Source organism: Phascolarctos cinereus, unplaced genomic scaffold (genome assembly GCF_003287225.1).
Source record: "Phascolarctos cinereus isolate Bilbo 61053 unplaced genomic scaffold, phaCin_HiC Scaffold_9;HRSCAF=440, whole genome shotgun sequence".
Classification (NCBI taxonomy): Eukaryota; Metazoa; Chordata; class Mammalia; order Diprotodontia; family Phascolarctidae; genus Phascolarctos; species Phascolarctos cinereus.
Window position 1 is genome coordinate 208,941,854 of NW_027556402.1, and position 15,603 is coordinate 208,957,456.

The window sequence follows — 15,603 nt, forward strand, 5'->3', positions numbered from 1 at the left end:
TGTGCTACAGTCTTGTCTGAGGGATCTCATCTCTCTATTAGAATGGGAACTCCTAAGGGTAAGGACCTGCCTAATCTAATATGTTTACATTGCATTTCTCCTAATGCCTAATACAGGGTTCTGTCCAGCATTGTCACCTATTAAATGTTACTGTTCAGAGGCAAGATTGGTATACTGCCAGTTGGAGTCAAGAAAGACCGTAGTTCAAATTTTGGCCCTGATAAGTACTAGCTGAGTGATCACAAGAAAGTCTCTTTCACACCTTTGAGCCTCAGTTTACCCATCTGTAAAATGGAGAAAATAATAGCTGTTGCAGCTACCTCACAAAGTTGTTGGGAGCATCAAATGAAAGGATGTGCATGAAACACTTTGAAGACCTTCAAGTTTTTGTTGTGTGTGTGTGTGTTTTTTTAAACTAGACTTAATGATTTTTTTTAACTAGACCTATGATTTCATTGGGGCAGTTAGATGGTTCAGTGAATAGACTGCCAGGCCTAGAGTCACTTACTAGCTGTGTGACCCTGGGCAAGTCACTTAACCCTGTTTGCCTCAGTTTCCTCATCTGTAAAATGAGCTGGAGAAGGAAATGGCAAACCACTCCAGTATCTTTGCTAAGAAAACCCCAAAAGGGATCATGAAGAGTTGGGCACAATGGAAAACAACTAAAAAAATTATTTTAATGGTGTAGGGAAGTGAGGAAGTCCCCTCTACCAATGTATTGAACCATAAATATAGAGCTGGACTGCGCTATAGAGGCCATGTAGTCTAAACTTCTCGTTTTATAGAAGTGGAAACTGAGGCCCGGAAAATTGAAATGATTTCCCACAGATGGTGGAGATGCTGGCTGGCCCAAGTAAGTGTGGTGCCAGCAACTTTGCAGACTAGGTCTATTGGGGGAATTTGTGTACCATGAGGTTATAGGATTTAGGACTAAAAGGGACCACCTCATTTTATTGTATTTATTTTATTTTATTTTTTGCTTAGGCAATGGGGGTTAAGTGACTTGCCCAGGGTCACACAGCTAGTAAGTATCAAGTGTCTGAGGTCAGATTTGAACTCAGGTCCTTCTATCTCCAAGGTTGGAGCTCTATCCACTGCGCCACCTAGCTGCCCCTGGAACCTTTTTATTTTACAGAAGTGGAAGCCCAAACCCAGAGAAGCTAAATGATTTGCCCAGGCTCACTCAGGCAGGAAGCTTCAGAAGCAGAGTCCCTCAGACTCCAGATCCCCTGCTTTTTCTATTGGACCACATTGCCTCCCCTGTGCTAATCAACTGTTCCACAACTTCAGTCGATCAATAAGCATTTATTAAGTACCCACTATGTAAAAGGCATTGTTTGAAGTCCTGGGGATGCAAAAAACCAGAAATGACAACGGCTGCTCCCAAGCAGCTCCCAGTGTAATGGGGGTGGGGTAGGGCAGCATGCAAACAGTTATATAGGAACCAGATGCAGTCGGGACAAATTGGAGATAGTCACCAGAGGGAAGGCCCTGAGAGTAAGGGAGACTGGGAAAGGCTTTGTGCAGAAAGCAGGACTTTGGCTGAGGTAATGGAAGCCAGGAAAGCCGGGAGGCAGAGATGAGAAGGGAGAGAGTGCCCAGACATGGGGGACAGCCAGAGATGTTGGGAATCAGGAGGTGCCCTGTCTTCTATGAGGAGTAACAAGGAGGTCAGTGTCTCTGGATCCCAGAGTACAGGGAAGGGAGGAAGGTATAAGAAGGCTCGAGAAGTAGGAAGGGACCAGGCCAGCAAGGATTTGGAAAGCCACCTTGTCGTCTTAGGGAGTTTCCCAGAGTACTCCAGACTTAAGTGACTTGTCCAGGGTCACACAGCCAGTAGATGTCAGAAGTGGGATTTGAACCCAAGTCTTCCTGCTCCTGAAGTCAACCTCATGATGACATGCTGCCTCTTGTCAGCTATTATTATTGTTATTATTGTTTAATTGGTTCATTTTGTAACCTGTTGTTTGGCTCTCCCTCTGGGAGAGAATGCTTATCTCTTGTCTCTTCTTATCTCCACCTGTTGAAACTTGTTCTTCTATTTGAGGATCAGCCCAGGTGCCACCTCAGCCTCCATGATGCCTTCCCTCATCTCTTTTATCTCCTTTTCCTGCCCTTCCCCCAGCAGGAGATAATCCCAGCTCTCTTCATTTTTCTCGAGGACGATGTCTGGCTCTCTCCCTTTCCCTTACCTCGTCCTATCTCCTTGCAAGCACAGCATATATTTCCAAGGTGAGGCAAGGCAAGGCTCGATGACCACTGGCCAGAAATGCTAGAGAGGAGACTCCATCTCTTTTATGTTAGGACTAGATCCCCTTTGAGGTCCCTTTCACCTTCAAGATTTTCAGGCAAAAGGTATCCTCATCTTTGAGGGCAGAGACCATGTTGCTTTTCATCTTTATAGTCTAATCCGCAGGACAAGACCTTGTATATCACGTATGCCCAATGTATGTTGATTTACTCTTGCTGTCCTCCTCCTTTGGATGAGATCTCATGGCTCATCCTGATCTTTTTTTTCTTCTTCTGTTCAAAGACAGTCGAGAAGAAGCCGTCCTAGGAAGCATCCCACTGCCCAGCTATGTGATCTCTCCTGTTGGGCCCGAAGACCGTATAAACCGCAAGTATTCTTTTAAGGTATAAATGATTTGTCTTTTGGATTATGTTTTTCAATGTTAACTTAAATATTTTTGAAAGTTAATTCAATCAAATAAAAATCACCTGGCTTACATGATAATGTTTGAAATAAAATACTTTTGTAGCTCCGTTCTTTGTAGTGAGATTTCCGGAAGAACTTAGGCCCTAGTTTTTCTAGGGCTTCTGTCCTGTTCCTTATAAGCCAGGGGCTCGCCACAAAGCTAACCTTGAGCCTAAGCTTGGTAGAGTCCAGGGTCCTATTCATTAGTTATAACCACAGACATTCTGGGGAAGCATTTCTTGGCTTCTGATGATGCTAGCCCTAGGAATTCAAAACTGGGGACTCTGGGACCATTATGGGCAGCTGTAATTGCTTCTCCAAGGAGATGAACAGCCCAGACTATCTCTATTTGGAAATCCCCTCCCCACCTTGGCTTCAAGGGCTATTCAGGGTCCATGTGATGCAGAAAGGGAGCTTTGGGGCACAGATCCTGGCCTTGTCACCTAATTTTGTGGAACAGTATCGACATTAAACAAACTTCCGTTTCTAGCCACAGCTATTGGAAGGGCTGTGAGATGTTGATACCCACCATCTTTTACTGGGGATCCTGTGGGGGCCAGTTATATCCTTGGTCCACGAATTTAAAAATTCTCAGTGACTGACTCCACAAACAAGCTGGCTTCAGAGTTGAGATGAAACCACAATTTGTTCTTATGGGAAAGCCAGGCTGCTTTTCTTTCCACTCTCTCTTCTCTGTGGGATAGACCTGGAGTTGAACTAGGGGTTACCTGGGGTCCTAGAGCTGGGGACCTGATCAGGGCCTGTTTCATCCTTCATTGTGTGGTGGGCTTACTGCCCTACCTCCAACTGCAAAGGAATCATTTTTTTGTGGTCCTTCTCTGCCTCCCATTCACACATACTCCAGGGTGAGTGGTCTGACCCCATCTTCTGGAAGGAGAGATTCCTGCCCCCTTAACCCTTTCCCAGCCTGTGAATGTATGTCTGCTTCCATTTTCTTATGTTCTATTTGTAAAGAATGGTACTGATTGGAGCACAGTTAGGATTTAGAATTAAAAGGAACTTTAGACATCACCTAATCCCGCCCTTTCCATTTATAAAAGAGGAATCCACAGTCTAGAAATGAGAAGGGACCCAGCCGAATTCCTGCAGAAGTGAGTAGCAGGTTTTGAACCTGGGGCCTCTGACTCAAAATCTTCTATGAGGAATAACAAGGAGGTCAGTGTCTCTGGATCCCAGAGTACAGGGAGGGGAGGAAAGTATAAGAAGGCTCGAGAAGTAGGAAGGGACCAGGCCAGCAAGGATTTTGAAAAGCCACCTTGTCGTCTTAGGGAGTTTCCCAGAGTACTCCAGACTTAAGTGACTTGTCCAAGGTCTATCCAGTTTCTTTGGTACCTTAGAATTCCTTCTTTTGGGCTGCTTAAAACTCAGCTCCATCCTTTTGGTTTCCTGTCAGTTTTCTCCTTGGCTATTGGAATCTTCTTCCTCTTCCCCCTCTCTTTTTCTTTCTCTACCTCTCCCCCTTTCCCCTCCCCTTCCCCTCTCCTTCTCTTTTTGCCCCTCCCCCTCTCCTTCCCCTTCCCCCTCTCCTTCCTCTTTCCCCTTTCCCTCCTCTTCCCCCCTCCTCTTTTTACCCTTCCCCCTCTCCTTCCCCTTTCCCCCTCTCCCTGACTGTTCCTCTATTCCTTTTCCATTTCCTTTGCTGGTTTACCATCCATCTCCTGTCCCCTAAGCATGGGTGTCCCTAGATGTTCTGTCTTGGGCCCTCTTTTCTCTGTATGCCTTCTCCCTTGGCTATCTCAGCAACTCCCCCTACATTTGAATATCATCTCTTACAGATGGCTGCCAAGTCTCTACATTTTCCCCTTCACTCCAGTCCCACATCCCCAGCTGCTTATTGGTTCTTTCTGCCTCAGTGACCTATTAGGACCCCACGCTCCAAACTCCTCCAGCTTTCTCTCTGATGAGGACCCCACTGTGCATCTTCATAGACATCTTGGACTTACTGTCCCTCATCCCACATATCCAGGTGGCTGCCGGGTCTTCTCGATCTGGCTTCCCACCCTCTCTGGCATCCATTTCCCTCTCTACTCACACAGCTCCTCCCCTAGTGCAGACCCTTACTTATCACCTCTTGCCTGGACTATTGTAAGAGCCTCCCAGGTACCCTCCCGGCCAATCTCATCCCCACCCACCCACCCCCTGCCATCTATCGTCCACATAACTGCTCAAATATTCTTAAGGCACAGGTCTGATCATTTTGCTCCTCTGCTCAAAGATCATGAGTAATTCTCTGCTGCATCTAAGATAAAAATACAGACTCCTCAGCGTGGCATTTAAGGCTCTCACAGTCTGGCGACCACCTACATTTCCAGTCTTATTTTATGTGATTTCCTTTCATACACTCTACATTCCTTTCTACCTCCTACCTGCATACACTCCCACAAGACGTCCCCCATGCTTGAAATAAATCCTTCCTCATCTCTGGCTTTCAACATCCTTATCTTCCTTTAAGGCTGTGCTCTGGCGTCACCTCTTCTGGGAAGCCTTCCCTGATCTCCCCAATTGTTAATGTTCTCTGCTTCTAAGTACTACCTTGTAACTATATAAACGTACACCCTGCCCCCTTCTCCCCCAACATAGGATCATAACATAGGGCACACAATTGATTCTTAATTTGCTTTTTGACTTGAATCAAACTGGTTTGGGACAGTCCTCTTAGTGGAATGTAGACTTGTTATTAGTCAGAAAGCCTTCCTTGAAAGCAAGTCTCTAGCGACACATTTCAACAATTCAGTTCAACCAGCCTTTTTTATAACACCCAAGCGTCCCAAAGTAACTCCCCAAGACTCTATATACCATATGCTAACACTTCATCAGAAGGTGTGAAAAATGTATTCTGGGAAAGCCTTGTTTATCATTGTACTGTCCTTCATCTGTCCTTTTCCACCCTCCCTCGCTCCCTCTCTTAGAATTTCTTAGAAAAACTCAGCCAAGAGTTTTCACTGAACCCTTAGTTTTTAAGGTATGGACAGTGCATTTGTGAGGTTAGAGGTTTGTTCTCTGCAGTTTGATGACTTCAGTCCGTCTTTCTTAATTAATTATCAGCGAACATTTTATTAAGAACCTTTGTACTTCATCTGAACATAGTGCTAGGTACTAGGAAGAGGACATACAAAATGTAAATAAAGAAATGATCCCTTACCCTCATGAAGCTTGCTATCAATCCAGTATTCTAGGGGCATAAGACACAAACAGAAATAACTATTCTACGTAATGTTACATGTTAAGTATATTGGAGGTGTGTAACAAAGAGCCATGGGATGACTGAGATTTGACAAATCAGGGAAGCTTCATGGAAGAGGTAACGTTTGAGCTGGGCTTTAAGTGAGGGGTAGAAATCTAACAGGCAGAACAGGGGAGAGATAACTGTTCCAGGCCCAGGGAGGGGAGCAAGATAAAAGTAGCCATAAAAATATCCCATGATAAACCTTCAGAGACCGGTTATGACGTTTCTGTTGCACAACACACGTCCTGGGGGTGGAGAAGGCTTGACTGGGATCTTGATGGAGTCTTGCAAGCCTTGTGTGGGTGTCTGGCTGTAGGATAAGGGGATGTGCTTCCTGTCCCAAAAGAGCTGATGAAGCTGCTAATGTTCTTTGTATTCGTGGTGTAGAGGGAAGAAAGGGAGGGAGGGAGGGTGGAAGGAAGGAAAAAGGGAAGGAGGAAGAGAGAGAGGGAGGAAGGAAGTGAGAGGAGGGAGGGAGGGAGGAAAGAAAGAAGGAAGGAAAGAAAGGAGGGAGGGAAGAAAGAAAGGAGGGAGGGAGAAAAGAAAGAAGGGAGGGGGAGAGCAAGCATTAATTTAGACCCTACTATGTGCCAGGAAGGCTGCTAAGAACTTTACAAATGTTATTTCATTTGATCCTTACAATAACCCTGGGGAAGGTCATTGAAGAAACTGAGGTAATCAGAGGTTAAGTGACTTGCCCAAGTGTCTGAGGTCAGATTTGGACTCGGGTCTTCCTAACTGCAAACCTAGTGCTATGCCACGTGTAGTGGCCCTGAGTCAAGTTCTCATATCTATAAAATGATGGTGTTGGTCTAGGTTAGGGGTTCCTAACCTGGAGTCCCCAGGACCTTCATGGATTTATGGATGGATTTCAGGGATTCCGTGAAATTCGATGGGAAGAAAATCAGATCATCATTTTCACTAACCTCCCACTGAAATTGAACCCTTCCTTTTCTTGCAAATGTGGGTGGCCAACATTATTCCATAGGCTTCACCAGGTCACCAAAGGGGTCCGTGATATAGAAAAGGCTAACCCCTGCTCTAGACCTCTCCAAGATCCCCTCTAGCTTGGACACTCCATGATTATGAGTGGCTCTGCCCTTTACTAGGTATCTGACATTAGGTGAGTCATTTTTAACCCCTCCAAGCCTCAGTCTCCTCATCTGAAAAGTGGGGATGATAAGGCTTTTCTTTATTTCATGGGGCTATTGTCAGGGGGAAGTTTGTAAACCTTTAGGAGCTATAGAAAAAAATATGAATTGTTTGTTATTATTGTGGGCTAGTCAATGAAACCTCTCCCTGAAATCTGCCTTAGTCATGTATCTTATTGCTGTGACTCCCAAATCTCTCCTTGTTATTGTTAAGAATAAGGCATGCTTGGTCCTGTAGCTCCTTCAAGTCCCTGGGAGGGAAGGGGCAGCAGAATCTGAGAGAACTTTATTGCCTGTCTGCTGTTGTGACCTTGGGGACAGCAGCGCTGCCACCCTTTCATTAATACATGAGCTTACATCGACTGGCATTGCCATCCCGGTTGAGATATCGCACCTTGCACAAGACGCTCCGCACACTGAAGGATGCTCCTGGGCTCTTGGGGCGCTGTGTATTCACACATACTTACTTTTAGGACTCACTGACCCCTTTGGCTGAGGACTGGCTGACTGCAGACTGTCTGAACTGCCACCTTCAGCCCGTCACTGTATCGGCCACTTGAAGTCTCTTTTTCTTTCTTCAGGAAACATCAGCTGCTAATTGAGAACCCAGAGTAACTTGAAGTAGATCACCATGTTATCTTGGGGCTTGGTTTGTTTCTGTCTCTAGCTCCAGTGTCTAATACGGTGCCTGTCTTGGAGTGGGTGTTTAAATGCCTGTTGGTTCATTGATTGGGTAAACCTGTTATGCAAAGCTAGCAGCCAGCCCATCCCTAGAAAGTTTATGTCACTCTCTTCCTTGGAAGTAGAAAAAGTGCTTTTCTTTTGGGAGTGGGGAGGGCGGATCTTAAGAAATGCCAAATTCCAAGCTTGAACACCTAGACATTGTTAATGGTGACTCGACGGACAGAATGCTGGAGTTAGACCTGAGTTCAAATCTATCCTCAGATACTCACTAGATCTGTGAGGGCAATTCACTTAACCTTTCTGCCTCAGTTTCCTCAGCTGTAAATTGGGGATAATAATAGCACCTACCTTGCTGGGTTGTTGTGAGGATCAGATGAGCTAATGATTGTGTAAGTGCTTAGTATAGTGTCTGCACATAGTAAGTGCTGTATGAGTTAGCTGTTATTGTTATTATTATTATTTGAGATAGTATTTATAAAGTGCTTTGCAAACCTTAAAGCACTTTGTAAATGCTAGCCATCTGCTGTAATGTCAGCCTCAAGCCACCTGTTATTGCAGCAGATTTCTGGACCTCATTCTAGTGGTAGCCAAACAGGCAGATACATGCTTCAGCAGAGCCCAGACTCGGCAATTCCCAGGCATGTTTGCTTTCTAAGGGGAGAGTGTGGAAAAAGTCTGGTTCTCGTGTAAACTTCATCTGTAGGACCCTCCTCGAGTTGTTTGGGAAGAGTAAATAGAAAACAGACATAAAAGTCTGTGAGACTCTTAGAGGAAAACAAACGTCTGTCACTGTGTTTCATATGCTGGGAGGAGCCTTTGGTATTTCAGGGCTAGGAAAATGATTTGATGTGCTCCTGAACTCGTGGGGATGGGCATGCCTAGTGTTAGACTCTCCAGGGCAGAGGACCATGTGACATGAATGATGTTTTCTGTCTTTCTCTTCCTTCTTTTCTTCCTTCCTTCCTCCCTTCCTTCCTCCCTCCCTCCCTCCCTCCCTCCCTCCCTTCCTTCCTTCCTTCCTCCCTCCCTCCCTCCCTCCCTCCCTTCCTCCCTCCCTCCCCCCCCTCCCTCCCTCCCTCCCTCCCTCCCTCCCTCCCTCCCTCCCTCCCTCCTCCCTCCCTCCTCCTTCCTCCTTCCTTCCTTCCTTCCTTCCTTCCTTCCTTCCTTCCTTCCTTCCTTCCTTCCTTCCTTCCTTCCTTCCTTCCTTCCTTTCTCTCTCCCTTCCTCTCTCTCCCTTCCTCTCTCTCCCTTCCTCTCTCTCCCTTCCTCTCTCTTTCTCCCTCCCTTCCTTCCTCTCTCTCTTTCTCTTTCTTCCTTCCTTTTTCTTTTCTCTTCTCTCCTCCCCTCTCTTTCTCCCTTCCTTCCTTCCCACAGGATATGAATTTCCCCGTGCTTTCTGCCCTCTAACACGTATCTGCCTCCCCGGCATTTACAGGCTGTCCACAATGGCATGCGGGCCCACATGTACAACACTTCTGGCGTTGATTTTCCAGCGGAGCACTCGGGGATGAGAACTTACTATTTCAGTGCCGACACTCAAGAAGATATGAGCGGCTGGATCAGAGCCATGAACCAGGCTGCCCAGCTGCAGTCTCGAGCATCGTTGAAGCGGTCAGTGCTCCAGAGGAAATGCCTCTTGTGTCGAGCTTTACATGTGGGCAGAATAGGTCTCTGCCTCTGTGGGATAACTTTAAGGGCACCTGAGTAGTCCCCTTTCCTGAAACAGGTGCCTGAAATCCTGTCGTTCATTCACGTTCAGCCTAAGTCTTTCTTTCCCTTAGCTCCTTTTTATAAGTAAAAATACTCCCAGCAGACGGTTGGTGGCACAGCGTATAGCATGCTGGGCCTGGACTCAGGAAGACCTGAGTTCAGATGTGACCTTAAGCACTCATTAGCTCTGTGACCCCAGGCCAGTCACTGAACTTCTGATTGCCTCGTAAAATGAGGATAATAACAGCACCATTTCCCAGGGTTGGTGTGAGGATCAAAGGAGATAATATTTGTACGAGTGTTTAGTGCAGTAGGTGCTACATAAATGCTTATTCCCTTCCTTTCTCCCCAGACGTTAACACATCAAGTTCCTAAAATCTTAGTGTGACTGTCAACAAAGATCTTTGAAGTTTGTGCTTCCCAGTTTACAAAGCACACTTACTGTCAGTCAAGCATTTATTAAGAGCCTGCTATGTGCCAGGCACTATGCTAAGTTCTGGGGATACAAAGAAAGGCAAAAAATTCCAAAAAACCAAAACACCCCAGTCCCTGCTCTCCAGGAACTCACAGCTGATATAACCTGTGGTTTTTCACAAGAACCCTGTGAGGTAGGCAGAGCCAGACTGCTTATCTCTCAGCTGTTTTCTCTCAGTTTCCCCCTCTGTAAAATGGGAGCAGTACAATAGCACCTACCTCCTAGGGTTGTTATGAGAACAAAATGAAATAATATTTGTAAAGCACTTTGCAAACCTTCAAGTGCCGTGTGAATGCTAGCTCTTTTAGAGATGAAGATAGCTTTGAGGGGAATAGGAAGGGCTGGGCTTTGAACTCCTCCCTCAGCCCAGTACCTTTAGAGCGCTGGTTGGCGCAGTAGGTAGAAGGTGGACTCAGAGTGAGGAAGAGCCACATTGCCATCCTGCCTCAGACACTCACTAGCTCTGTGACCCTGGGCACATCCCTCTCAGCTTCAGTTTTCTCATCATCTGCTGACTCTGTTCTAGTGGGGATGCTTTTTTTTTTCATTTACTTATTTAGTACATGTACTGGTACTACTATAGAGCAATTAGGTGGTGCAGTGGGTAGAGCGTCAGGCCTGGAGTCAGGAAGACTCATCTTCATGGGTTCAAACCTGACCTCAGATACCTGCTAGCTGTGTGACCCTGGGGAAGTCATTTAACTCTGTTTGCCTCAGTTCTTCATCTGTAAAATGAGCTGGAGAAGGAAATGGCAAGCCACACCAGTATCTTTGGCAAGAAAACCCCAAATGGGGTCAGGAAGAATTGGACACAACTGAAAACAACTAAACGATGGCAAACACTGGTACTGTTGTTGTCCTATTGTCTGTTTTGCCTTTGGAATGGTAAGGTGACATAGTACATAGAGGTCTGACTATAGAGTTCAAAAGAACTGGGTTCAGATCCCATCCTTGACACTTTTTTTTGTACTTTTTTTTTCTGATTTTATTAATTTATTTATTTTTAGTTTTCAACATTCACTTCTGCAAGATTTTGAGTTCTAAATTTTCTCCCCATCTCGTCCCTTCCCCATCCCAAGATGGTGTGCATTCTGAGTACCCCTTCCCCTAATCTGCCCTCCTTTCTATCCCCTCCCTTCTCTTATCCTCTTCCCCTTCAATTTTCCTGTAGGACAAGATAGATTTCTATACCCCATTGCCTGTATATCTTATTTCGTGGGGATGCTTTTGATAAACAGGCTGGACAGGATGGCCTCAGAGGTCCCTTCCAACTCTCAGATTGTGTGACTCTGTGAAGGCAGGTGTGTAGGTCAGTTATTTGGGTCCCTTTATATAGCACAGGTCCTGTTCCCTCCCTGGGCTGACTTTGTGGAGCAAATGAGACACAGGCTGGATTGTAAGACAGGAAGATTCAGACCTGGACAAATGGCCAGCCTCAAAGAGTGGTTATTAGTAGAATGAAATCATCTGTGAAATGGTGATGAAACTAATAGCTACTTCTTCACAGGGGTGTTGTGAGGACCCAATGAGACACTTTGCAAACCTTAGAGCACTTTACGTGTATCAACATTATATTAGCAAATTGTCTTCTCCTTGTTAGGAGCTAATAAATATTTTTTGTTGAATTGAAATCTAGATCTCCTATCTTCAAGTTCAGTGCTTTTCCTGTTATATCCCATAACCTGACAGATCAGTTTTCCCTCTGATAAGAGGGGTCAGGGCAACATGAATGCACTAGGCAAGAGGGTTGAGAGACGAGCAGAAGTGATGCAAAAAGGAGCTGAGACAACCTTGCCAATGTCATCATTTTCCTGAGTATCATCCCTGCCCATGATCCACTCCTTCCAGCAAGAGCTACTATGACATGGGGCAGCTAGGTGGCACAGTAGATAGAGCTCCAGCCTTGGAGTCAAAAGGACCTGAGTTCAAATCCAACCTCAGACACATAACACTAGCTGTGTGACCCTGAGCAAGTCATTTGGCCCCGATTGCCTCACCAAAAAAAAAGGCAAAAAAAAAAAAAAAGCTAGTCTGACCCCACTGAACTGTCCTTCCTCAGGGCCTTGAGGAAACTGAGGCAGATAGAAGTTAAGCTACTGGCTCAGAACCACACAGCCAGCACGTACTTGAATCTCAGACTTTCTGGCTCTGTGGCCAGCTCACTCTATCCACTAATGACATCTCTTAGCTCTAATATGACAACATTTAATAGGGATCAATGTAAAATTTTACAGTTGGACTTTCAAAGAATCAGCTGCACAAATATAGAAATGATGTAGGCATTCCTAGACATTATTTAATTTGTAAAAGGACTATGGCATTTGATAGACTGTAAGTGAGTCATCAGTGTGATTGGGTGGCCAATAGAACTTATGTGATCTGAGGCTACATTAACAGAAGGAGGAAAGTGATGGTAGTGTTGGCATCCTCTGCCCTGGTCAGACGGCCCCTGGGGTATTGTTTTCTGTTCTGGACGGCATATCTTAGGAAGGATAGTGGCCAGCTGAAGTTATTGCAAAAGACAATGATCAAGATGTTGGGAATACTGGGCATTCGAGTCATCAGTTTAAGGTCCTCAGCTGTTTAACTTGGAAAAGAAGACTTGAGGAAAACACGATCCCTGTCTTCAGGCATTGGAGGGTTGTCAGATGGAGGAGAAACTATTAGTAGAGTCCTTTTATTCTCAGCCCCAAAAGGCAGCTGAGCTGGGTGGTGCAGTAGATAAAGCTCTGGACCTGGAGTCAGGAAGGCCTGAGTTCTAGTCTTGCCTCTAACACTTACCAGCCCTGTGCCCCCGGGCACGTCACTTATGCACTTTCAGACCCTTTTCCTTATCTGTAAAATGGAGCTAATAATAGAATAGCACTTTCCTCCCATGACGGTTGTGAGGATCAAATGGGATGATGTACATAAGGTATTTTGCAAATCTTAAAGCGTCATATAAGGAAAATAAAAGAAAGAAGGAAACAAGTATTTATTCTGTGAACTATGTTCCAGACACTGAGCTAAGCATATTTATATAGCTATATAAATGCTAGATATTATTATCATCATCATCATCATCATCATCATCATCATCATCATGTGGTAATGGGTAGATGTTTCAGAGATGCTGATTTCAGGGTTTAAGAAAAAACTTCCTAAAATTATTGCTATCCCAAAGTAAAATGGACCATCTGGAGAGTCATTGGGATTGTCTTCACTACATTAATTGAACATCTACTATGTTTTAGGACCCTATGCTTGGCAGGGCTTTGGGGTAGGGGGGAGGTGAAGGTGAAGAGAGGGTGGAACTATGAATATAAATTAGATGTAATCCATGCCCTTATGGAATTTACCCCTTCCTCAGACACTTCCAAGCTGTGCGACCTTTTTCAAATCACAACCTCTCTGGGCCTCAGTTTCCTCATCAGTAAAATGAGACGGTTGGATTTCGTGTTCTCCAAGACCCCTTCAAGTTCTAAATCTGTGATCAATTTACAAGCCAGGGACTAAGGGAAGTTTACTGGAGTGTAGAACCCTCCCCACCCCAGCAGAGTGGCTGGTTTAGTGCAGAAATTAATAACTATGAGTTTAAATGTCAGCATCCTCATCCAGCCAAAGGCAAAACCTCAATTCTCTGAGAAGGACCCTGGCCCCGCTTCCCAGTGCATTCAGCTCGTGTTTCTCTGGCCCCCAAATGCCTGGAAAGCTCAAATAACAGGAATCATATTTATTTTTGCCTGGCTCCGTCTGCTGCTGCTCAGTTTTGACAAAAGAGTCGGGTGACAACTGAACAAGCCGGAATGTGGAATTTATTTTTGAAAAGCCAGCTCTGGGTTTGGCACAGACGCAATTCTGCCTCCTCCCCCCCTGAGATCCTGGCTTTGATTGACAGGAGGAGTAGAAACCCTGAGGCGGGGGAGAGTTTTAGGGGCTCAAGGGAAGCACTAATTAGACAGGGCCTGACTGGGGCTTAGTGGAGTTCAGGGTCTCCGGCCTATAGTTTAGGGTTTCACCATCCATGTCTGATGCATGGGGTAAACTCAGTAAGGTTGAAGGGTCATATTTACCCGGAACCCCCACTACCAAATGTGTAGGTAAATAGTGGGAATTTGCTGTCCACAAGGAAACCTGTCTGGTTCCGTGTCCAGTAGGATGCTATCCAGTCCACCAAGGCGTGATAGTAACTAGGTGCCTAGTGCCGTGCTCGGCCCTCTGGGGGAGGAGGAGGCCTACTAAATTTAGAGTCAAAAGATATGAGTTTAAAATTCAATTCCACAACTTGCTAGCTATATGAACATGGGCAAACCCCTCTGGGGCTCAGTTTCTTCTTCTGTAAAAGGAAGGGGCTGGACTCAATGTCTCCTTAAGTCAGCCTTCCAACTCTGCATGTTTCCATGTTTCCCATCCTCAGAGAGTCGACAATATAGTTGGGAAGACAAGGCACAGCTTTTTTCTGCAAAGCTTAATTGTGGCTCTGGTTTGTAATGTGAGGCCCTGTGCTCTGTCCTATAAAAGAAAACAATGAAAAGAAGAGAATAAGGCAGAGATCTTGACCTCGAGGTGCTTGCAGGAGATAAAGCCGTGAGTTCATTTGCATAGAGAATCACCAATGAGAAAACACCCTTTATTTTATTTGCTATTTATTATTTTTATTTTTTGGTGAGGCAGTGGGAGTTAAGTGACTTGCCCAGGGTCATACAGCTAGTTGTGTCAGGTGTCTGAGGTCGAATTCGAATTTAGGTCCTCCTGACTCCAAGGCTGGAGGTCTATCCATTGTGCCACCTAGCTGCCCCTATTTTATTTTGTTTTATTCTGAACTTGAGAGACACCAAATAAAATGGGCATTCTCATATATATGGTTTCATTGATCCCATTGTCTTAATCTGAACTTAAAAAACATCAAGTAAAATGAGCATTCCCATACACATAGCAGAAGAGGAGAGAATTATACATGAAATGGCAAATCTTTATTGAGTAGAACTTGATTTTCTTTTTAAGCATATGATAAATTCAGGAAATTGCCTCTACCAATGAAGATAGATTATCCAATTAACCAACATGTATTATTAAGCACTTACTGTGTGCTGGGCGCTGACTCAGAGAATAAAAGTACAAAGAATGAAACGATCCCCACTCACAAGGAATTCGTGTTCTAAAAGAGTAAAGAAGTACATATGGAAGTATATGCAAAATAAATAGAGAATGAATGAGCATAAATGTAAAGTCGTTAAATATAAGATAGTTTGAGAGGAAGGGCTGTAAAATGTGGTGGGATTGGAAGAGGCTTCATGCACAAGACTGTACCTTAAAGGAAGAGAGGGAGTCTGTGAAGAAGGGAGAACATTCCAGGCATGGGGGATGGCCAATTCAGAGGCATAGAGATGGGCCATGGAGTGTCCAATGGGAGGTTTGTGGATAAGGGTAAGATCCATTGTGACCATCCCTATGTATGACTGAGTGGGTGAAGGAGCGGGTGATGGGATTTAAGGAGATTGTGGAGGTTTTAAGGTGTTTGAGAGAACATCAGCATCGATGCTGGAGTCCCTTGATAAAAGGTTGGTGAGGACAGGAAGTCAGTGAGCCCACTGCTGAATTCCTCGAGAAATGAGGGAGAATGACTGGACGGCTCATGTGTAACAGACACCATTATCTGGAT

The 15,603-nt window shown here is 45.1% G+C and overlaps 1 protein-coding gene across 8 annotated transcripts in view; it reads left to right on the plus strand.

The window, feature by feature from the left end:
* Positions 1–15,603, plus strand: part of PLEKHA7 (pleckstrin homology domain containing A7) — a 261,079-nt gene that overhangs the window by 183,287 nt on the left and 62,189 nt on the right. For all 8 annotated transcript variants that reach the window (XM_021005362.2, XM_021005363.2, XM_078148643.1 and 5 more), the window contains 2 exons: positions 2,534–2,634; positions 9,213–9,388. In XM_021005362.2, coding sequence (XP_020861021.1) covers positions 2,534–2,634; positions 9,213–9,388 — 277 coding nt within the window. The remainder of the gene's footprint in view (positions 1–2,533; positions 2,635–9,212; positions 9,389–15,603) is intronic.